Source organism: Cyphellophora attinorum (assembly GCF_001299255.1).
Source record: "Cyphellophora attinorum strain CBS 131958 chromosome Unknown Contig1, whole genome shotgun sequence".
Taxonomy (NCBI): Eukaryota; Fungi; Ascomycota; class Eurotiomycetes; order Chaetothyriales; family Cyphellophoraceae; genus Cyphellophora; species Cyphellophora attinorum.
Genome location: NW_017253229.1, coordinates 1,317,042 through 1,339,219, shown reverse-complemented (window position 1 = coordinate 1,339,219; position 22,178 = coordinate 1,317,042). Strand labels below are relative to the sequence as shown.

Genomic DNA, 22,178 nt, shown 5'->3' with positions numbered 1-22,178 from the left:
GCAAATGCCTTCTTTAATGTCTTTCATGCAAGACCTGGCACCACCCAACAAGAACGAACAGAATGGACAGGCGCGCTTGCCGTCATCAGCCCGATCAATTCACCTGCACGAGATGACTAGGAGTCGTAGTGGCGTTGGTCAAGTCCGGACTAGTCCTCAGAATTTGCAGGTGTGTTCGTCTGGATATGGAATACTGACTCGCCATGCAAAGTACAGATGAATAAAAATGTCATGCTTTGGACTGCCGTTGCTTTCCGCTGTCTTGGCGCTGAACTATTCATACCTAGATACCGTACTCCGCCATCATGTATGCCAATGCGTTCATCACCGGGTATCATGTAAGCCGTAGCAACACACTGAACGTCAACAAAAGCCACCCAGCCTATTCGGCAATTGCTCCGCCATCAGTTGTCCGCCTTCTCCAGCAGCTGCGGGATATCTTGAGCCTTCGCCTTCCCCTCCAGGATCAAGTACACGGCTGTGAACAATGGGAACTGCTTCTCCAACCCTTGGCTCCTCAAGAAGGTATTGATCTCATACGCTGTGACGTTTCCTTGCAGCTTCTGCCCATTGAGCTCTCTCGCTTCGATCTCCTCGATCGTCTTCCCCTCCTGAATACTCATCCTCGCACACCGCACATGCCTGCCACCACTGCATGTCGTGATCAAATCTGCCACCCCAGCCGACTCCTCGGTGAATGTCTGCGCGTGTACTGTCTCTCCGAAGAACCTCTTGCCGAAGTCAACCATCTCCGACAGGCCAACACGCATGATGGCGGCCTTGGCGTTGTCACCCCAGCCGAGTCCATCCACCCAGCCGGCGGCTACTGCAATGACGTTCTTCAGAGCACCGCCTAATGACACGCCAGCGACATCGGACACAACTCGTACGTGGAAGTATGGCCGGTGGAAGAGCTTCTTCATGAGTTCGTGGTCAATAGTGCTGTATTCCGCCGGGAGTGGTCTCAGCCTGGCCTTGACTGGTCTGCCGTGGACATCCTTGTGCACCAGCTGTGATAGATCTGTATGACTAGCGGACGGACTGGGGCCTCTTGATGTGGCAGGCGTAGGGTTCTGAGAGTCCATGGGAGGTGGATCGTATGCAATTGTCGTCTCTGACCATTTCTCTTGAGCGACTTCGTTCGCAATGTTGGCGCCTGATAAAGCACCGCAGTATATCCCCAGCTCTTGGCCTATTGTTTCTGAAAACAGACTTATCGAGGACTCTTGCACGTTCACGCCCTTTATGCATGAAATTCCTCGAGCATAAGGAGCGATGTGGCCGCGCATCTGTTTGCATAGGTTGACGATGAACTGATGAGGCAGGTTGAAGATCAGGATAGTCGAGTCCTTGACAGCATCTGTGATGGATGGATTCGCGACCACGTTTGCAGGTAGTGGTATCTTGGGTAGATATCTGATATTTTCGTGGACTGTGTTGATGATCTTGGTGAGAGGTTGGGCACCATTTGAGAGCTCTGATCCTTCTTTGTAGTGTTTCGAGTCTTTTGGAAGCTCAACCTGCTCCTCGTACACCCACATTTGCACATCTTTCTCGAAGATATCTGGGTGAGCTGCCGTGTTTTCTGCGACCACCTTCGCGATGGTTGAGCCCCTGTGTGCATTAGCGGTGTAGGAGCAGCCAGCGTATCTGGACCTACCAGTTGCCCGAGCCTACTACGGTGACCTTGTGCTTCCTTGAGAACGGCGTTAGACTAGTCATCTTCTGTCTGACTGCGTCCATGACGGGCGCGCTTGAGTGGAAAAGACGCGGGGTTGTTGGGACGACCGTAGATCTGAGATATGATGACCGGAGAAGAGATCGAAGAAGTGGAGGCAATTGCATGTACTCAGAAGGGCACCTGCCGCTTAATTTATTAGTTGTAGAAGGTATGCGGTCTCAGCAGTAAGTGAGCCTCGAAAATGTTGGCTGTTGAGCTGCACTGCATGAGAAACGTCGAGCCTTGCTTAGCCGATCGTCGAGATGGAGCCCGGGGCAGGCCGCAAGGGTCTAGCGAGTCTCCCTTCCGGGCATGGCTTGCGCTTATTACACCCACCTCGGCGGTGACGCACCACCCTAAGCACGTGAAAAGCTGCAGGAACAACGTTCTGGGCGGGATGCACGTTACACCTACGCGGCGCAGCAAGCGGCACCCGAGGCTCATCGTCACCGTATCTCGTATAACATCTGAACATGATCTCGGACACCCCGAGCTGGGAAGGCCGCAAGCCGCAAGCCGAGGCAGCGAGGCCGGGTCATATTTCTTTATCTGTTTCTCACTTGTCAAGATCATAAGGATTTTCTAGTGCTGTCATACATAGCTTCTTGTATGCGCATCGGCTGAGGTAAGATCCACCGTGATCAAGTCATGCATGATTGCTCGTAGTCGATGCTGCGACATGCGCAGGTCCATGTCGGATATACCGCATCCCGTTGCGGTCCTTGAATGCCAGCCCCAGGTGCATCGCTCCAACATAACGCATTTCCTGCATATCGCCATAATCATATATCATCACCCTCGTCGTTCATATGCTATTGCTGTCAATCCAGGCGCCAGGAACCCATACGAAGTCCCCCATGATCTCATGCAGACCTTTCGCGATGGATTGTCGTAAGTCAACCCCATCCACAAATCACCTCAGGACAAACTCCTTTCATCCCTCATCGTCCGTCGGCTCAACCCTATACAAGATCTCCTCGAGCCATCCCTCGAGGAAGTCCGTGACGCCGCCTCCCATACCTACCGGCGTCTGCTCATCAATTGCTTGTATTTCGTTGAAAACGCCTGCTGCCTTGATCACCAGTTTCCTGATGCGCTCATTCGACGCGATCTGCTTTTGACGAAGCTCTTGACTTATCGAACTGTTGGATGCTTGAGCCTTGACAACGGTTGTGCGCCGTTGCAACGCAGCATCGAGCGACGGCATGATGACTGAGCTTAGTGCAGATGGCTGGTGCTGGGATGGCAGACTTGGTGATGCCGCTGCGGAGCTGACACTACCCGTCGAAGGCGCAGGCGATTCCACGTGTTGTCGTTGAGCCTCCTGCTGTTGCAACTTTTCCTTGGTTCCCTTCTGAGGCAAAGGCTGTACAGGCAGGTCTTTGGCGTCGAAAGCTGGCAGTGCTTGCTGGCCTTGTGGTTTTGTGGAACCTTGCCTCGACGGAGGTCGAATGGCATCGCCTTTACCTGGCTTGCCCCTGAACGGCGGGATATCTGGGATGATCATTTTGGGTCTTGACCCCGGAGGTGTGCTTGTCGGAGGTGTGTTCTGGCCGTCGTTGAGCTGCATGAAGCTCATATCTTTGGCCAGCTGTGCCTGAAAGGCTTTGTTGTACTCATTCGAACCAGCGCTGTCTCTGCTGGACGTGCTTGCCGCCACAATGCCGGGACTGTTTTGCAAATGCGAAGCAAGCTTTGCAGGAGGAGGGTTCTTGCTGGGAACAGGAGGTGCTGCTGATTTGGTGGGACTGACTGGCGCTTTTGATGGCGATTTGGATGGCGATTTCGCAGGTGACGATGGCCGCTTGACTGTATCGTCCATCTCTGGCTGCTCTCGTGAGGCACGGATGTTGGCTGCTGATTCACCCATAGGTCGCAAAGCGCCGGCCCGAGCACCACCTACAGGACGAACGGTCCCAAAATCCCATACATCTTCGTTGATCGGCTCTTGTGCATATGGCGGCTCGTTCTCTTCGTCTTCGTCGTCAGAGGTTCGACTTCCGTGGGTCGCTTGCCATCTTTCATGTCGTTCAATCAGCTCGGTCAAGTAGCTGGTCTTCTTAGCACGCTTGACGAAGGGATGCTTGAGTAGCTCCTTGGCGGACGGTCGCTCTTTTGGGTCTCGTCGAAGGCACAGCTCAACGAACTCCTTGAATGGTCTCGTAAAATTGCCTTCCAACCTCGGAGGAGCATTCTTTGGAATCAGAAACAGGACTTTCATGGGATGGATGTCTGAGTATGGAGCTCGCCGTTCGCCAGCTCTATGGCTGTGATACCTAGGGACCAGATATCTGCTTTGTGGTCATAGCCGGACTGCTTGATAACTTCAGGAGCCATCCAGAAAGGAGTACCAACGAAAGTGTTCTTCTTGGTCATGGTTGCTGATAGTTGGCCGGACACACCAAAGTCAGCAAGCTTGACTTGACCATTGGTACCGAGAAGCACATTAGCCGCCTTGATGTCTCTATGCAGCTTCTTATCGCTGTGCAGATAGTCCAAGCCCATGAGCAGTTCCCGCAGGATGATTGAAATGTATTCCTCGTTCAGGATGCCTGGTCGCATGAGATCGGAACAGCTGCCACCTGAGCAGAACTCCATGATAATCCAGAGGTCCGAGCCTTTGAGGAAAGACCCATGGTACTTCGTCACGTATGGTGATTGCAGTTCTGAGAGAATTGATATCTCTTGGATGATGTCTTCGACCTCATCTTCCGCGTTCTCGACATCAATGATCTTTATGGCGACAGACTGACCAGTCCGCTTGTCAACACCCTTGTAGACCTTGCCAAAGCTGCCTCCGCCTATACAATTCTGCTTCGTGTATAGCGTTTCGGGATCGACGCTCATCTTTACGGATGCCAGTGGAGGGCGAGGTCGCCTCCTCTGTGAGTTCGAAGGCCGTCCGAATGCAGCGAGCAATGAGTGCCCAAGGGAAAAAGACTATGTGGCGCAGCGGTCACGGCCCTGTCGAGGAGCAGAGGCCCCGGTCCTCGATTACAAGGCTCGTTGTCGAGGTCACCCGAAGGTTCTAAGGTGTGCAAGTCGAGGGCACTGCTGAGGTCTCGCGAGGTTTTGTGAGGTCGTCGGATACTCTGTTGACTCGTTTTACGTGTACCAGGAGGCCTCGCCGAAGTTGCTGCAGTAGAAGAGGTGAGGATCTAAGTTGCAGTCCTTGTTTACTACCAGGGTTGAAGTATGAAGTTCTCGCTTCTGATTGGCTCCGGTAGTCGCGACTCGAGGAGTGGCCAGAAAGTGACCGCGACGGAAGTTGCTGTGGGGCCCAGATCAGTGTTCACTTGCAAATCCTCACAACACCCTCCCAAGCCAGAAATCCACGATGCATCATTCCTACTGACTGACGCTCAAGTGAGGCTTATCTGAAAGCCATCGACTCGATCAGCGAACCACGCAGAGACCTACAGCGCACTCCCTGACCAGGAAATCCACAATCCGTTTGCCCAACAGACGAGGCTCACGACATCTCACACCACGGACAGTGGATGAGGGGTCTCTGTCGAACTGTTGTCATTAGGTGCTGCTCAACGCGTGCTCTATGTCGCGGATCGTCATTCAATTCTATGTTGGGTCCTGCCGGAGCCAAAGGCTGCTTCCACTCGGGATATCATATCAGAGCTGCCACGCACTCAACGTCCTCCTTCATCATGCATTACGGCTGACTCTCATACCGCATCTCATCGTGATCCTTGTGCAAAAGTCTCCCTAATCATCCGCACCATCAAGATATTCAACCATGACAGTACCATTCTTCAACCCAGCAGACTCAATTGTTTCTCCTCGCTGCTCCATCAGATTCTTGTTCATTGAAATCAGCTCAAACTCCAGTCCAGCCTTGCCCTCGACGGGTTCGGCTTTGAGGTACTCGTAGATGGTTTGCACCGGGTCGTTCTCAGCGAACCGTCGAACAATGCGGCCACCAGAATGCCGGATTTGAACTCTTGTAACTCCCGGGCCAGCTGCAGGCTCGGTGTGAGGCCGATCTGAAGGGATTAGACTGAATGGCGTGGCTGCCTTCTCTGCACTGCCATTTTCCTCGACATCCATGGGATCTTCCGGCTTGCGCAGATCACCCACGCTGCGCGTGAGATCATCAGGGTCTTCTCTTGTGGGCGGTTGCTCAGCCGCACCGGCCGCCATACTTGCCTGTAGAGCGTGCTCGAGCTGCTCATCCTCAGTCATCTCGTCGAACGACTTCTGCTTCGGTGTCTCTGACTTGCGCTTCGCCACCGGGTTGCGAGCATTGTTGTCTAGACTATATCGGTCGAGAAATTCGTGGAGTTGCATGAGAAACTCTGCAGGTGTGGGGATCTTTCTTGACCAGAGCTTGATCTGCTCGCCGGTGCGTGGATCGACAATCGCCACATGAGGATATTGGTCGGGATTTTGGTGATCTTGAAAGTAGAACGAGTTGTACTGGTCGGCTCTTGGGTCGTCCTTGCTGTATTGAATGAAGATGAAGTTCTCTTTGATGGTCTCGGTGACCTGGTCGTTCTTCCACAAGTCCCGGTTCAGTGCTTGACAGTCAAAGATCGAACCATCTTGAATGTTTATTAGTATCCACTTCTTCTGCTCTTTGCCCTCGTCTCTGGCTTCTTCCCAACTGCCACCATACATTAGATCCCAAGGCGGCTGGAAGAGTCTAGCAAGCATATTCGAGTGGGCCGATTGTTCAGAACGACCACCAGTAGCGGCCGCAAGATCGTTGGTACCACTATTCTGATTCCAGATATCGGACGTCTCGCGTTGGTTGAAGATGCCCCTCTGACCTGGGATGATGGTTAGCAGCCGCATAGCACATGAGCGACACTTTGAAATTCACCTCTAGCCGCCCGCTGATGCATAGCCTGCAGTCTTGCTGTCATGGCATCTTCATACTCCTCGGCCATCATGTCTGAACCTGGACCAGCAAGTGTCTCTGTGCGTCGTGCAATGGGAGCACGGACATCCTGCTCTTGACCGGAGCCCTGAGCGCCATACATCTCTTCTTGTAATCTTCTTGCCATTGCTTCATCATCCTCCACATTGGCGCCGGTCGGCAGGTCGTCGTCATCATCAATAGTGATCGGATTGTTAGCATTAGAGGGCCGTGAGGCAGTCGGCACAGGTGGCGTCGCACTTGAGCCTGTAGATAGATCTGCACCTCCATTCTCGTAGAAGAGCTGAATTGCCTGACTTGTGTCTCCTTCTCCAAGCTGGACGTACTGACGGGCGATTTCGGGGGTACAGCCAGTGATGGAGACGACGCCGGCTATGACATCGTCGGCCATCGTGGCAGATGAGATTCGCTTTCTACTCTCGGTGGAGAGGTACTACGTTGACGGTTGTAGATTCTCGTAGGGAGGAGGTGTGTTTGCAATCTGCGGCGGGAACGAAATCGATTCGGTTTGATGTTGAAGGCTATGTTCTCAACCGATGCAACGACGCGAATCAACAAGTAGAAGCGAAGGTCTGTAGGCAGGCATTGATGAGAAGGAGTGTGTTGTGAGAGTGAAGACAGGTGCGGTTCAAAGAAGTAGCAAACACTCGCCTGAGCAGATGGTGCTAGAATGTTTGAAAAGTACCTAGCATGGTAGAGGCGGCCAAAAAGGCAACGTTCAACTTTCGTCATAGGCCAGATGTGGACCTTGGAGATTGGAGATCGCTCTTGCACTGTGTGTTGGGAGAACCTGCCGTAGCTGCCCACCGGAGATCATACCTAAGGTAATCACTCATCTGTCATTTGATTTCACCAAGAATTCTTCGTGAATGGAAAATTGCGCTGGAGGCCGCCCTGGCCCAACCTTGAACTGCTCTGCGAAATTGAAATGGCTGGTCCAGATTTTAGCGCGTCGAACGCGACGCGCTTTCCACTTGGCAATCGCCAAAACCTTCCAACGCAACGACTGAGTCGCGCCTTCCTCCTCACACCGCGAGTCAGTCAAATTCAATAGCCGTCCCTTCGAACATCCAGCAAAAGCAGCAGCATCGTCGGAATGGCTACTTCGGTGCTCGGAAAGCGAACAAGGCAATCTTTCAATGCGTCAGGTACGTGCCACTTCGAACGACTGCAACGGCAGGAGCGCTTACAACCCACAGTCGCGCCTTCCTCGCCAGCAAAGCGACGACACACGCGACAGTCGGCGCCTAAAATCTATGAGGATGCTGCGCAAGGAGAGACTGTAACATCATGTACTCGGCGTTCTGTACAGCCATGTACCAAACCATCGAAATGTACCATACAGAACGAAACCGTTCAAGACGACCAAGACCAGCAGACCAGCGAAAGCGATACTCTCGATCACAATGCAGCTAAAGAAAATGTCGCACCGATATTTGCAACACCGACCACCAAAAGATTCAAGGATGCTCTGGCAACAGCTGCGCAATTTACACCACGTCGGCGGGTGCTGCTGGGTGGAAAACTGGTCACACCAAGATCTCAGCGAACCGTCGATAGATCTCCCTCGAGCAGTATCTATGCAGCAGCACGCCAACTCTTCTCGCAATCTGGCAGCTCCAGACAGATCGTTGGTCGACAATCGGAACGAGATCAGTTGCAGCAATTCATCTCTGGTGGCATAACGTCGCGCAAGGGTGGCTGTTTGTACATCAGTGGCCCTCCTGGAACCGGAAAGAGCGCTCTCGTTCGTGAGGTGCTACAACATCATCCATCCACCGACGACCTTAGAGTTTCCATGATCAATTGCGTGAGCAGCAGGACAATTGCTGACGTTGCAAGTCTACTTTCACAAGACTTCGAAACCGCGCTGAAGACAGCGAAGGATATCAGCAATCTGTTCACGGCCAAGTCCTCAGGAAGGATACATCTGGTCTTCATGGATGAAATCGACAATCTGCTGGCTGGAGACTGCGAGCTCCTGTACAACATGTTCGAATGGTCTTTGCACAAGTCGTCAAACCTGCTTCTCATCGGCATTGCGAATGCGCTCGACTTGACAGATCGCTTCTTGCCACGACTTAAGGCACGGAACCTCAAGCCTCAGTTGCTGCCATTTCTGCCATACGCCGCAGCAGACATGTCCAACATCATTACCTCGAAACTGCGATCGTTGTTACCGGCAGATTCGACGAGCACGGCTGATTTTGTGCCTTTCATCAGTCCAGCTGCAATCAAATTGATAGGAAGCAAAATTGCTGCGCAGACAGGGGATATACGCAAAGCCTTTAGTCTGGCTCGACGGTGCATAGAGCAAGTTGAACGCGAAACGCGAGAGTCTGCACAGTTGGAACCTGGGACACCTACCAAACAACCCTTGGCCGAGCTTTCGAACGGCGTTCTGACACCGACTTCCTCCCCACTCAAAGCCAAACTTGAGCGAACTGTGCGCCCAAACATCGAGACGGCACCACGAGCGAGCATCCAGCATGTTGCACGACTCGCCGCTAGCATCTTCAGCCATGGCGCTGTTTCGCGACTGAGCGGTCTGAATCTGCAGCAGAAAGCAGTTTTATGCTCACTCGTCGTCACAGAGCAACGCCATAACTATCGCAGCGCGTTCACGACACCATCGAAATCGGTGAACAGGGTCCCGGATGTGAAAGAGCTGTACGAAAAGTATGGAAGAATGTGTCAGAATGGTGACGGAATTCTGCCAGTGCTGAAGAACACCGAATTTCGAGATGTGGTGGCGAGTCTGGAAACGCTTGGGCTGATTCATGAAGCCATCGGTCGAGGCTCGAGTATGCTTACACCCAGCAAAACTCCATCCCGGACCGGCAAGAATATCGATGAGCGGCGATTCGCGTCAGCGGTGTCGGAATCCGAAATGCGGGAGAGTCTTCAGGGGCCTGGAGCAGATCTGCTCAGAAGGTTCTTGGTGGACTAGGTGTGACGATATCCCGATGCTTTGGCAAGTGTAACTGCTAGGGTTACGTACCTCAAAGGATCTCTGCTTGACTTTGGAGGACTTAGCTGAGAGGCTCAAGGACCGTCGTCACATTGTGCCGATACTGCCGTAGATCAGCTTTGTCCTTACGTCTTAGCGACCGCGGCGTTGTAGCGAGCTGAGCGCAAAGAGCTGGGCTCAGTAATATAACATGACGAATGATGCCATCGAAACTTGGAAAGCTGGATTCTACTTCCGGCTTGACGTTCACGATCTGGAGCCCGTCCAGAGTCCACATGCTGTCGATCAGCGCGAAACAAGCTCATTTTTTGGCATGCCTAAGCTTTAACATGGCTAGAGGACTGGTGCCCCAAAAATACATTGCGCTTCTCACATGTGCTTGCTCTTCGACACTTCATTTGATGCTGAAGAACCCATGTCTGATCAGTGCCTCGCCTTGAACTGTCTCATGAGACTGAAGACTGCCTGACTCTTGCACTTGCCTGCGGAAGCCCGAGAAAGTGGTGACTACCGGAGGGAGTGTCCTTCACAGGAACTCCAGGTGCCGGCACGGGCTGTCAGCAAACCCCTGTAAAGCTTGAGATTTGAGGTGTCGCCAGGACGCGCGGCATCTCCCATTTCCGCATAAGTCGGCTACTCACGCATCATCTCATGCCCGTGGCTGGTACAACAATACATTGCGCGAGTTGCTAATGTCATACTTCTCCCCTCCATCCTTCTTGTCGTATCCTTATGGACGAACTGCTCTACATACACCCAGTATTCCTATTCGATTGCGCATAGGTTATTGATTGCGACAGATATCCGGCACGAACGAGCGGGGCAAACATCGATCAACATGGCTGACGCTGAGGACTCGAACCCAGTCCTCAGACATGCGCGCGGCCAAGGCGTTGACAGAGTCGGCGCGAAAGTGATCGATAAGACAAACAAGTTCCAGGAGAATCATTCGAAGCCGCAGAAGTCGAACACCAACGAGTCCAAGAAAGGGCCACCGGGCGGCTTCGATAGCACACCTATACAAAGTGCACCGCCTGGCTACAGGATAAAGATCACGTTCCATCGCGCCGAGAACCTTCCATTCGCCGACTTTGCTGGCATGACCGCAGACCCTTACATTGTTGGCGTACTTAAGACCAGCCTTCCAAAACGACACAAGCAAGATCCAGATCTGACGATAAGAACACCCACGATACACAAGAATACAAACCCAGAATGGAATACAGAATGGATAATCGAGAATGTGCCTGCAAGTGGATTTTATCTGAAGTGCCGCATATATGACGAGGATCCCGCAGACCACGATGATCGCCTGGGCAACGTGCATGTCAACGTTTCCGGCATCAGCGAATCCTGGAAAGGGTTCCGTGAGCAGAAGTATGACCTAAAGAAGCGCGTCGGAAGCAAGCGCGCATACACATTCCGCGGATGCGCCGCTCTCTTCTCCAAGAGTGTCAAGTTCGGTGGCAACTTGACTGTGTCAGTCGAGAATCTGGGACGCTCGCCAACAGAAGACGGTGGCCGAGCATACACACTTGGCCCTCTAGCATGGAGCCGGCATTTTTCACCACTCATCGGGCGGTTGACAGGCACCAAAGATCGAGCCGAGGAGAAGGATGGCAAGCCTGGCGTCAGCAAGTACAACTTCCAAGCTGTGCAGGTTCAACTTGCCGGACCAGTACCTGCTGAGCTGTACCACCGCTATGTCGAGTTCAAACCATTCGTAGCCGGCATGTTCACCGACAAGTCCCTTCGCGGCCGAATACTTAATCGTGCCCTTCACCATCAGCACGCCCGAATCTACAACTTCGACAAATCGACCCAGTATGGCCATTTTGACAAGCCTAACATCGAAATGACGAAGAGATTCCTCGAGTACCTACAGTACGACCACGGCGGTCGGATCTTTACGTACGTTCTGACCCTCGACGGCCAGTTCCGCTTCACCGAAACCGGCAAGGAATTTGGCATTGACCTCCTGTCCAAGCACACCATGCACAGCGACGTCAGCATCTACATCGCCTTCTCAGGCGAGTTCTTCATCCGCCGCCTCAAGCACGCCCACCACCATCACCAGCGTGGCGACTCAGACGGCGCAAATTCGCAAGAAAGCGACAATGAAGTCCGCCCGCCGGAGAAAGACGACGTCGAGAGCAACCGGTCCAAAGACGAGAACGCAAAGCTCCAAGACCCCAAATACTACGAGCTGATCATCGACAACGACTCCGGCACCTATCGACCCAACGCAAAACTCCTCCCGCAACTTCGCGATTTCTTTGCCTCGAATTACCCGGGTCTGAAAGTGATGACGCTGGACTGCAAGGAAGACGAAGAGAAGATGAACAAGCTCAAGGACGAGCAGCGGGAAGCGAAAAAGAAGAGCGGTAACCAGATCACGTACATGCAGAACAACAGTATGAGTTCGCTGAGCAGCTCGGATGAGGAGCAGCTGAATGAGCGGGCTGAGGGAAGGGAGCATGAGCATAAGTACAAGCAGAAGTATCATGCGTATCTTGATGGTGGCGAAGACTTGCATCATGATGATGGGGGCATCACGAAGCCGGAGCCGAGTGATTTGTCTGGCTCGACCCAGCCGGCTGGACAGCAGGATCGGACCGCTGAGAACGATCGGGCATCTGCGAGCAACGAGAAGAGCGCAGCAGATCTGCCCAGCGTTGAGCCTGGTCGAGTGGAGAGCAGCACCTGCGCTTCAATCAGACGGTGGGCAAGCATGAGCAGCAGCAGGCTAAGGACGCGGGCCGGGCGATGAGTGATGAGATGGCGGAGCATTATGAGAAGGAAGGCCGCGCGACGCAGCCGGCATCGTGACGGTCGACGATACCTGTGTGACTGACAGGGACGATGTTGATTTCTTGTCGTTGTTGGTTTTATGATACCAGGTTTTGAAATTGGAGCGTGGAATATTCTTGCTCATCGAGCATTAGCATTACTATTCGTGGTGAGGGCCGTCACAGGGACGAGTCATCACAGCCATGGGGCCAGCGACTGATATCAGGCACAATGAAAGACATCTGCACGAGGATGTGCTCTTGGACTGGCCTGGCTGTACTACGAGGAGCCCGTCTTCCATATCGGAATGCTTTACTTGGTCTTGCTTCAGACGGCAGGTGATAGCGCATATCACCAGGTGGCATCATTTCCGTGTCATTCTTAGATCAGTACCCGTGATTGAAGCGCAGGTGGTATTCTGCCGGTCATGTAGCCCGCGGCAAGATAAGCTGGTCGCTTCGAGCGTTGAGCAAAAGCCAGGAACGTCTGACCTGGATCTCGGGGCTGTCCCTAGGGTTCACCCACGAGGCAGTCTCAACGCCAACGAATTGGATCACTTTTCCGAAAGCTGCGGGGTCGCTCCTGCCGATTTTAATCCTCGTTCCTGACGCTCTGCCCTCTTCACGACCCGATCATCACTCCCATCAATGACCGCCCTCACCTGATGCAATCGACGGTCATCCGCTTAGCTGCAGGATGACGACCCTGCAGACATTGGCATGCTGCAGAGGCATGGGAGATAGGTAAGATAGAGAACGCTACCCAAGAGCAATCTCACTGCTACCGTAGCATCCCCCGCCCCGACTGGTTTGTACTACCGTGAGTCCCTCTGCACCGCATCGTTTGGGGTAGCAGTGAAGTCATACTGCCGCTCCCACTGTAGCTACGGTGACAACGCGCTGTCTCCCCGCGTTTTGGAGAAATTAACAAACAAATTATTTGGTTGCTCTGATGCCCTACCTCGACGGCTGGGAGGTCTGTCAAAGTTTCTGAAGGCTTTGGGACGACCACCATGTTCTCGACTGCGGTGATCTCAGTGCCTCTTTTGGCCAGCCTCGTGGCTGCCGTTGCCGTCAATCCGCTGCCAGCACCACAGAGCATCACCTGGGGCAGCTCTGGGCCGATCAAGTTCACAGGCGCTTGTCAGTTCAGTGGCCCAACGAACGACTTGGTGTGGGCCGCATGGCAGCGAGCATATCAGTCAATCGTCACTCTACAGTGGGTGCCAGTAGCTATCGAAGCTCCAATACGGGAATATGATCCATTCCCAGGCGCCGAGGAAACTTCAACGTCGTCCAGAATACGAAGGGATGGTGGCGGTAGCCAGATATCGATCTCGATAGACGACAACGCCGCTGACCTGCAGTATGGAGTAGACGAGTCATATGAGCTCAATGTCACATCTTCTGCCATCTCAATCCACGCCGGGACCACTTGGGGAGCTATTCACGCCCTCACTACCCTCCAGCAGCTCGTCATCTCAGACGGACAAGGAGGACTCATCATCGAGCAACCGGTTGAGATCGTCGATCAGCCAACTACGGCCATCGGGGAATCATGCTTGACACTGGACGGAACTTCCTGAGCGTCAAGAAGATCTACGAACAGATCGACGGAATGGCGCTCTCCAAGCTCAATGTGCTGCACTGGCACCTGGTCGATACCCAGAGCTGGGCTGTTCAACTCAACACATATCCCGAGATGACGAAAGATGCCTACTCGGCCAAAGAGCAGTACAGCCAGGCCGATATTCAGGGTGTCGTTGCATATGCGCGAGCTCGCGCCGTCCGCGTCATCCCCGAAATCGATTCGCCAGGTCATGCAGCTAGCGGCTGGCAACAAGTAGATCCCAGCATCATTGCCTGCGCAAACAGCTGGTGGTCCAACGACGAGTGGACATACCACACTGCGCTACAGCCGAATCCTGGCCAATTGGATATCTTAAACCCCAAGACATACGATGTGGTCGCGGGCGTGTTCAAAGAGGTGGCGCCATTGTTCCCGGACAATGTCTACCACGTTGGTGGCGACGAGATCCAGACTGGCTGCTACAACTTCAGCTCGGGCATCGTAGAGTGGCTCGAGGACGACACCAACCGAACGTGGAGTGATCTGGTGCAGTATTGGGTGGACCACGCTTTCCCTATCTTCCGTGACTCGCCTACCCGAAAGCTCATGATGTGGGAGGACATGGTAAGTCAGATCTCTCACTCGGCACGCGCAGCCCGTCTAACACTCTCCCAGATCATAGCGCCGGAACACGCCGCGAATCTCGGACCTGAGAATATCATCCTGCAATCCTGGAACGGTGGCCTCACAAACATCAAGAACCTGACTTCTCGCGGCTATGACGTCGTCGTCTCCTCGAACGAGTTCTTCTACCTTGACTGCGGTAACGGCGGCTATATCGGCAACGACCCACGGTACAACGAGCTCTCCAACCCAAACGCATCCATTCCCACCTTCAACTACGGCGGCTTGGGTGGATCATGGTGTTCGCCCTACAAGACCTTCCAACGCATCTACGACTACGACTTCACCTTCAACCTGACTGACGAGGAGGCGTCGCATGTTATCGGCGGCGAAACACCCCTGTGGGGAGAACAAATCGACGACACAATCGTCAGCCAGAAGGTCTGGCCGAGAGCTGCAGCGCTGGCCGAGCTCTTATGGTCAGGCAATCGAGATCCGGTGACGGGTGACAAGAGGACGACGCAGTTGACGCAAAGGCTGAATAATTTCAGAGAGTATCTGGTGGCGAGTGGAGTGCAGTCTGCGATTTTGCAGCCGAAGTGAGTGTCTTGCTGTGTCTCAGATCATTGACTCCGGTTGCTGACGACGATGACAGGTATTGCTATCAGCATCCGCATGCATGTGATTTCGTAAGTCCTTCCATTAAGAATGTCCACTAGTGTTGCGAGACTGACGGGTGCGACAGTACTACAACCAAACGGCGCTGAATGATTATGCTAACAATAATCCTGCGGCATGAGCAGCGAGGAGAAGTGCTCTACTACCATACGATGATGTAGCAGATATATTCAGTGTTAGCTGCCTGGCATGTAACATGGTGGGTGACAAACTAGACCGCTATAATGTCAATATACCTCCATCGTCCGCGAGTTGCCACGGCCAAGCGGTCTGCTCTACCTTTCGACCGGGTGCTACAGGCCCTGCGCTGCTCGTGTGTACGGAAGTTCATTGAATGTCGCAAGGCAGGACTACTCAAGACCGGATGACTGGGGGACTTGTATGAAGCCGGATGACACGAGGTCTTACGGAATGCCGGTTGACCAGAACGTAGCTGAGACGACAGATCGATTTCACGCACCAGGCAGATCAGAAGCACTTATTCGGACACACATCGGGCAGCAGCAGGCGGCATGTCTTCGACCTGTGCAATTTATGTGGCTTTAGGATTATCTGTTTGTTGTCTTCAGGAGAATGTGGCAGACACTGCCTGCACGTCCAACCACATTATCCCGTTCCCGGTCCATCGCCAATCACTTTGCTTCCAGAACCCTCCAAATATTCGCCAATCGGTCGAAAAAAGCGCTTTGTTGTGAAAGATGGATATGTAAAATAATCAAGCTGGGTATACCCAATAACATAACGTCCACCATGAGCACTGTCTGTTGCCATTGCGGCTCTCAGTCGTGTATGCTACCATCCTAATCAAAGGCCCAATTCATGATAACGAAGAAAAGTTCAACCCCATAGATCCTCCCCACTAGGCACCAAACTCTGTGGGCCGCTCTGCACCTCCTTGTCACCTGCCGTGAAGTAGCCCTCGTCACTTAGACTGGCGGCGCCCATACTGACGCCGCTTCCTGCACTGCCGGGCTGGCTGATACTGCGCGAGTACGACCTGTCGGTAAGTCTGGTGCTTGGTCGCGGTGGAAGCGGGGCTTGAGACTGTAGTTGCGGCGTTGTGGAGGATGACGATAGAGAAGGACTTCGGGCTGCTCGTGGTTGTTGGTACGTCGAACCCTGTGGTGGGTGGCTGTTCAGAGCCGCATAGGCCCGGCTGTGAGGATTGTCCCGCTCGCGGTCGCAATGACTGTCGGCTTCGATGACGCGGCGGATACCACTGTAATCGTTCTTGATGTCTTTGTAAGTCCCCTGGGTGGCCTTTGGCGAGGGTGTCCGGACAGGTATGCTCGAGGGAGCTTTAGTCAGTGGCCATCCTTCGTCGTCGTCTGCCTCAGAGCCCGAGCTCTCAAGATGCTGTGGGGTTGGCCGACGGTAATGATGTTTGGCAGAGTGTTCGTCATCATCTGAGCAATGACGGCGCTGCACAGTAGGCTCAACTGAGCGTGCTCGGCGCGTATATGCTTGAGATGGCGGTGGGCTATATCGACCAGTCTCCCGGTCAGTCGTCACGCTGTGCTTTGACGATGTCCGATGTGACAGACTTGTGCTTGGCCGTCTCAGATCAGGCGACATTCTTTGTGATTGACTAGAGGCTGCCCTTGTAAGTTTCGGCGATACAGACTGAGGTTTTGGCGAGGCACGATTCGGTATCGTACTGTCGCGGGCCAGAACTTGTTTTGGCGACGGTGGATGATAGCGACGGAGGCCAATCTCGCCATCATCGAAGACCGATTGCTTGAACGGCGACGAGGGAGAGTTCTCAAAGGACGTTCCCATGTCCGAATTTACAGTCCTTGGCGTCTCTGGATAGTCAAAGCTCTCTGTGAGCGGCGAGAGGATGCTCAGCGCCGGCGTGCCAGTATAAAGCGGACTCGTTGGCTTCTTGGGAGCACTGGCTGCTCGCGAGCAATTCGTGTGGGAGAAAGTTGGCGAAAATGAAGCCCCATTGTCTTGCTCTGGCGACGCAACCCTGGAGCGAGGAATGTCGTTGGACACACGGGATGGCTGTGGCTCTGGTTGCGGTACCGGCGACGAGACCTGTTTCCGCCTGACTGGAGGCAGTGAAGACGACCGCTTTGACTTTCTCTGCCAGGGAAGATTGATAGTGATGGTGATAGATGCCTTCGTATCCTCTCGAGTCTCTTGCTTCTCGTTAGAGGCTGCCACTGGAGACAATGCCGGCTCATCTTCTGTGTCGGATGTCCCACGAGCCCATTCCACCCAGGTAGCTCCCTCGTTGGCAGCGCTGATACCAGCATCGCCATATCGGTAGTCGAGGCTCTGTCCAGCAGCTCTGTCCTGCTTACGGAACCTCATCGCAGAGAAGCTGGGCGCCATTGTGGTCGTGGCGGTGACAAGGGAGAATGAAAGGAGAACGGAACAAATATCAGGGTGGGAGGAATGTCACCCCGTCCGCGCTGGCTTGGAAAAGGTTTCCAGATACGTCAGTCCATGCAGTCGGCTGATGAGGAAGAGAAACAAAGTTCTTTGTTTCAACAAAGTCCAAGAGAACAACCTGGCTCCGGACACGAGGTGTGACCCAGACTCGTGACAAGGCGACGTTGTGAACAGGGCCAAGTCAAAGTATAAATCGCCGCAGGGAGTAAACAGGTTACAATCAGGCGCGCAGACATGTCTGGATGTAGTACACCATTGACCTGCAGAAACTAAACATTTCCAGCATTACCTGAGCTGGAAATAGTGACACGAGGTACACGCTCGATCGACGTTGTGTGGTGACCGACATTGGCGCAGAGGGGCGCCACGAATGCTAGGCGAACTGGTGGGCGAGGTTGCGAAGCTGGAGAAGGATTGACTGTGTGCTTACCATAGTACAGGGAAGATGCCGAGTGGGTCGTCGTGGATGCATGAATTGATGCAGTGATAGGTCAAGTGCCTGCCCAACACGACCTGGCAAGGAGGGAAGGAACACAGCGCGGCTCCCTCCCTCCGCACGAAGCGTGTCTGTCCTTCGTTAGTCTACGGCGGAAATGCTGGGAGCACGCGCCCGAGTGGTCAGCCCTGCCAGCGCGAATGGGAGTGAGAGGGGAAGAAGAGAAGATCAGTGGTCGCCCACTCGGCGGCTATATTCTATTTACAGAGCCAATCAAAGCATGCACTCGGAACCCCACTCACATTTCTTCAACCTCAAGTTCAACCTCACCTGTGCCTTGCATCCTAGCACATCAAGCGACTTACGCACTCGACCGTTGTGAGCCCACCTTCCACTTAGCGCCTTCGAAAGCCGACCGCATGTATGCATCGAGATCTACTCGCACAGTACCGAAATAACTTTTGGCATACCGAGCGACAGATCTGCTGCAGGGACGCGCTCGCAAACACAAGCCACCAGATATATCACGAGAGTCGAGGCAGTCGGGTTCATGACCGAGCACGAGCTCTATGTGGCACCCTGATTTTACACAGGATATAGCAGAATCGCATTCCTCCGTCCATGGGCTTGGGATTGACGGTAGCCGGCCTTGTCTCTTCATCTCGCTAGTTATGTTCAAGTGGGTGTACAGGTGTGGCACTGTCAGCACGAGTATACCATCGTACATTGAGCCTTTGGATTTTCCCCCGGTCCAAGCTTATCATTGGCCACCTTATATGCCTGTAGAATAGCTGACTTACCGATCATCGAGACTGCCTTTGACCAATAGTCTCATTAGGAATTGATCTGCAGTGTTTGTGTAGACTTCAGCAAGTAAGTGAGGACACTTCACGTCTTGATTGCAATACAATGGGAGGAGCAGCCGAGGTTACCTATTCAAGTTGTCCTCAAAATTTTCCAAGCCGATCAGCTTTCCTGTAGCAGCGAAGCGCTGGACCGCCAGACACCTCGACGGTGACCAAGTTCGCAGCCGCTGAAAGCGCTTGTGCGCAAAATCAAGCCACCGCGCGTAGAATTTGCGACCTCTATACAAGCCGCGCTGCTGTCATTCGCATGCGAGATACCTCCGAGATTCTGCGAGAGGTCTTGATATGACTTTCGGCTGGAGGAGCCTCAGTGAAGTAGAGGTGCAGGGACCGTTCCAGAACATTTGTCACACTGATTCCCCGCGAGCCTCACTACCCACTACGTTCTATTGCGAATGTTTTGGATGATAGTTCCATCCTGGGTGCAGCACGCCATTCGGTGTAGGTACAACTGGAAGCTGACCGCGTCTGTGCATCGCAGAATGCTTGGAGGGTGTCGCTTCCTACCCGTATAGACCTGACGGTCGTTGACGGCTGTCATCAGACCTACTGTGACGGGCGATGATCTCGCAGGGCAGTCGTCTTACCTGTGTCACGCTGTTCACTCAAGCTCGCACGGCCGCGTTATGGAAACCTTCTGACCGCTGAGGTAGGCCCGACCTGCGTATAACGGAGCCTCGAACTAGTCGTGCATGAATAGCCCTCATTCTCTGGAGCAAGATTTCTTGAGCGCAGATCAGCGAAGGTCAAATTTGCTACTGTTCCAATCGATGACCCTTCGGAAACCCATGGTGTCGAGGCCATGATCAAAAACGTCGTGACACTCTGGGACTTCGATCCTCTTCGTGAACCAGATATAGGCCACGATGAAGATGGCGTGTGCAAAGGACATCCGGCTGGCCAGAACAGTCGGTCTAGTAAATGGCGCATATTCTTGTCACCCCTTGTAGAGGGAGGTAGTGCCCCTTCCCTGCAAAATGCGACAGCGCCCGTCAAACGAGCCGCATCGACATTTCAATCCTTCAAGTCTCTCAACGCAGTTGCGATATCGCTCGCTATTATCTTTCTCGCTGCGTCTGGCTTGCCGTCCCCGCGTTCCAAGCTCAGCAACTCCCAAGGCATCAGGCAGAGTATTTCTCCTGGGCCTGGCTCCTTGATCTCTCGATTGTTGAGGCGCATAAGTTGAAAGATCCGCAGCATACCTTTCTTGGAAAGTCGTAGTGGGCCGTCGTTACTTACAGGCACTGATGGATCCCTAAGACTAGCTTCGCCGGAAAGTGGTTGCCGACGACAGAACTCTAGTACTAGAGCCGCGATTCCAGCAGCGACTGCACATGCTACTGAAGTGCCACTTAAACGCTCCAGAGATGCGTTCTTGTGGGGCGCGAGCACGTACATACCGAGTGCTGTGATGTTCCACTCCGAGCAGAACAGCGGTGGATTTTTTTTGTACGGTTCGTGTGAGCCGTGCGCAGCGTGCACTGCAACCACTTCGGGCCGTTTAGCTGGATAAGTTCTACCTTCGAGCAGGCCAGCATTGGACGCTGCCGCAAATATGAGGACTTTGTCCTTGACTTCTCTGAGTTTCTCGGTGATGGCGGCTTTACTACTGTGGTCATCTTTATTGATGGCAAATGACATGCTGATGATGTCAACCTGCCATTCGTAGACTGCATGATGAACTGCCTTGAGTTCTGGCGTCAGTCACTCAGCTTTGCACGCTCGGATCAGCACTGACTTCCACAATATGCTTGCCACTGACGTGGTGTCTGTCTTCGAACACCCTCAGCACGTAGATGTCGGCATTCGGTGCCACTTTGTTTGCCACCATAGCACAATGTGTCCCGTGACCATCAACATCCTCGCTGTTAGACCAAGTCTGGGATTTCGGCGCCCATAGGCCTTTGATGCGCTTTTCTGATCGGTCCTCAGGGTTGTGTATCTTCGATACATCTGGATGTTTCGTATTAAGGCCGGTGTCGAGAATGGCAATCTTAGGCCTCGCACCGTGTTTGACCGGCGAGAAACAACGAAAGAGATCATGTACTCGTTTGAGGTACATGGCGAACCATTTGTCTGTACTAAACTATGTTAGCCTGAGCTTTCACATTATGTGAAATACTTGCTCCTGGAAATCGCTAGAGGCTGTGGCACTCAGAAGTCGTGCATCTGAGATATCATCCACAACATCATCTCGGCAGGCATAATTCTCAACTATCGTGTCCGAGTCCGAAAGACTCGCTTGATCGGTAGAGTCTACCAGACGCTCCTGACGTCTCCGTGATCTTTCGTTTCGATGGTCCGTTCTTAGTCTGGGAAGTTGGCGACTCATAATTTGTTCTTCAATCTTGTTGTAGCCCATCTGGAGTGATTCGGTGTTTTCGTCGTCGTCGCCGAATGATTTTTTGCTCAAATAGAGAGCACGGCGCATAGTCATCAAGGCTTCTTCCGTTCGCCCTCTGGCATGTAGCTTATTCACAACAGCGACTCGCAAATGCAGGACTTCAACAATGGCGTCAGCCTCATCTTCGGTCTCAGGCGGCACGATATCTTTCAGGATTTCATGTTGCAACTTATCCGCTGTCTCGTTGTCACCGGTGTGCATGAGACATTCAGAGTAATGTGCTCGGACCCATAGCATGTTCGGGTCCTTCAAAGCCAGCCAGCCCTTCGCTATATCGAGCATCGCAGCATAGTGATCTCTGGCGGATTCATAATCTTGAATATTCCATGCATGTATAGCTTTTTTTTCAGCCCTTAGGAACCTCTTCTTTCTGAGCAGATCGGCCATGTGCGGCGAGCTCTGGTATCAGCCTTATATGAAGAGATTGGCGGACGGAAAACGATCATGATGGCATGACGAGTCGGAGTACATCTGTTGAACTGACTCGGGTATATTGCGTGACTGGAAGAACATGGTTGAAGAGGATGAAATGAAACCTTCCATGTTGGGAAGCACCTAACAGTATCACTATGTCCTTCATGGACGCGGGGTAAATTACCGGCTGTGCCCAGAACCAGGCAGCCCTGGCAGAACCTGCATCTTGGCCCGACAATAGTACAGCCGAGCACGTCGCGCAATATAGACGCAAGAAGAAGGATGCGCTGATTCTGCTGTATCAAACCAGAGGAGAAAGAACCCCCTTTCAAGCACAGCCCACAAAATGGCCATGTATCCCAGCTTCCCCAAGTACATATCCAATCACTTGACCTCACCCACCAGGTAGGTA

General features: G+C 53.2%; 9 protein-coding genes across 9 annotated transcripts; 4 read left to right on the top strand and 5 right to left on the bottom strand.

The window, feature by feature from the left end:
• Positions 1-404: 404 nt before the first annotated feature.
• AB675_742 (Glycerol-3-phosphate dehydrogenase [NAD(+)]) lies at positions 405-1,743 on the bottom strand (the record flags this gene model as incomplete). Its single annotated transcript, XM_018147798.1, has 2 exons — positions 405-1,614; positions 1,661-1,743. 2 exons carry the CDS (start codon positions 1,741-1,743, stop codon positions 405-407), a joined length of 1,293 nt encoding a protein of 430 aa, XP_018005358.1.
• Positions 1,744-2,654: 911 nt separating this feature from the next.
• AB675_741 (Serine/threonine-protein kinase svkA) lies at positions 2,655-4,567 on the bottom strand (the record flags this gene model as incomplete). Its single annotated transcript, XM_018147787.1, has 2 exons — positions 2,655-3,952; positions 3,997-4,567. The coding sequence occupies 2 exons, from the start codon at positions 4,565-4,567 to the stop codon at positions 2,655-2,657; spliced, it is 1,869 nt and encodes a 622-aa protein (XP_018005621.1).
• An 873-nt stretch (positions 4,568-5,440) lies between these two features.
• On the bottom strand, positions 5,441-7,005 carry AB675_740 (UBX domain-containing protein 5; the record flags this gene model as incomplete). The annotated part of the gene is made up of 2 exons (XM_018147776.1): positions 5,441-6,504; positions 6,558-7,005. The coding sequence occupies 2 exons, from the start codon at positions 7,003-7,005 to the stop codon at positions 5,441-5,443; spliced, it is 1,512 nt and encodes a 503-aa protein (XP_018005528.1).
• A 705-nt stretch (positions 7,006-7,710) lies between these two features.
• Positions 7,711-9,564, top strand: AB675_739 (Cell division control protein 18; the record flags this gene model as incomplete). The annotated part of the gene is made up of 2 exons (XM_018147765.1): positions 7,711-7,762; positions 7,814-9,564. 2 exons carry the CDS (start codon positions 7,711-7,713, stop codon positions 9,562-9,564), a joined length of 1,803 nt encoding a protein of 600 aa, XP_018005869.1.
• Positions 9,565-10,423: 859 nt separating this feature from the next.
• On the top strand, positions 10,424-12,355 carry AB675_738 (uncharacterized protein; the record flags this gene model as incomplete). The annotated part of the gene is made up of 1 exon (XM_018147754.1): positions 10,424-12,355. The coding sequence occupies one exon, from the start codon at positions 10,424-10,426 to the stop codon at positions 12,353-12,355; it is 1,932 nt and encodes a 643-aa protein (XP_018005964.1).
• A 1,032-nt stretch (positions 12,356-13,387) lies between these two features.
• On the top strand, positions 13,388-13,960 carry AB675_737 (Beta-hexosaminidase 1; the record flags this gene model as incomplete). The annotated part of the gene is made up of 1 exon (XM_018147743.1): positions 13,388-13,960. The coding sequence occupies one exon, from the start codon at positions 13,388-13,390 to the stop codon at positions 13,958-13,960; it is 573 nt and encodes a 190-aa protein (XP_018005948.1).
• Positions 13,961-13,992: 32 nt separating this feature from the next.
• Positions 13,993-15,367, top strand: AB675_736 (Beta-hexosaminidase 1; the record flags this gene model as incomplete). Its single annotated transcript, XM_018147732.1, has 4 exons — positions 13,993-14,568; positions 14,620-15,167; positions 15,224-15,257; positions 15,314-15,367. The coding sequence occupies 4 exons, from the start codon at positions 13,993-13,995 to the stop codon at positions 15,365-15,367; spliced, it is 1,212 nt and encodes a 403-aa protein (XP_018006051.1).
• Positions 15,368-16,083: 716 nt separating this feature from the next.
• Positions 16,084-17,586, bottom strand: AB675_735 (uncharacterized protein; the record flags this gene model as incomplete). The annotated part of the gene is made up of 1 exon (XM_018147721.1): positions 16,084-17,586. One exon carries the CDS (start codon positions 17,584-17,586, stop codon positions 16,084-16,086), a length of 1,503 nt encoding a protein of 500 aa, XP_018005501.1.
• A 2,376-nt stretch (positions 17,587-19,962) lies between these two features.
• On the bottom strand, positions 19,963-21,739 carry AB675_734 (Major intracellular serine protease; the record flags this gene model as incomplete). Its single annotated transcript, XM_018147710.1, has 3 exons — positions 19,963-20,634; positions 20,687-21,029; positions 21,057-21,739. 3 exons carry the CDS (start codon positions 21,737-21,739, stop codon positions 19,963-19,965), a joined length of 1,698 nt encoding a protein of 565 aa, XP_018005588.1.
• Between the last annotated feature and the right edge of the window lie 439 nt (positions 21,740-22,178).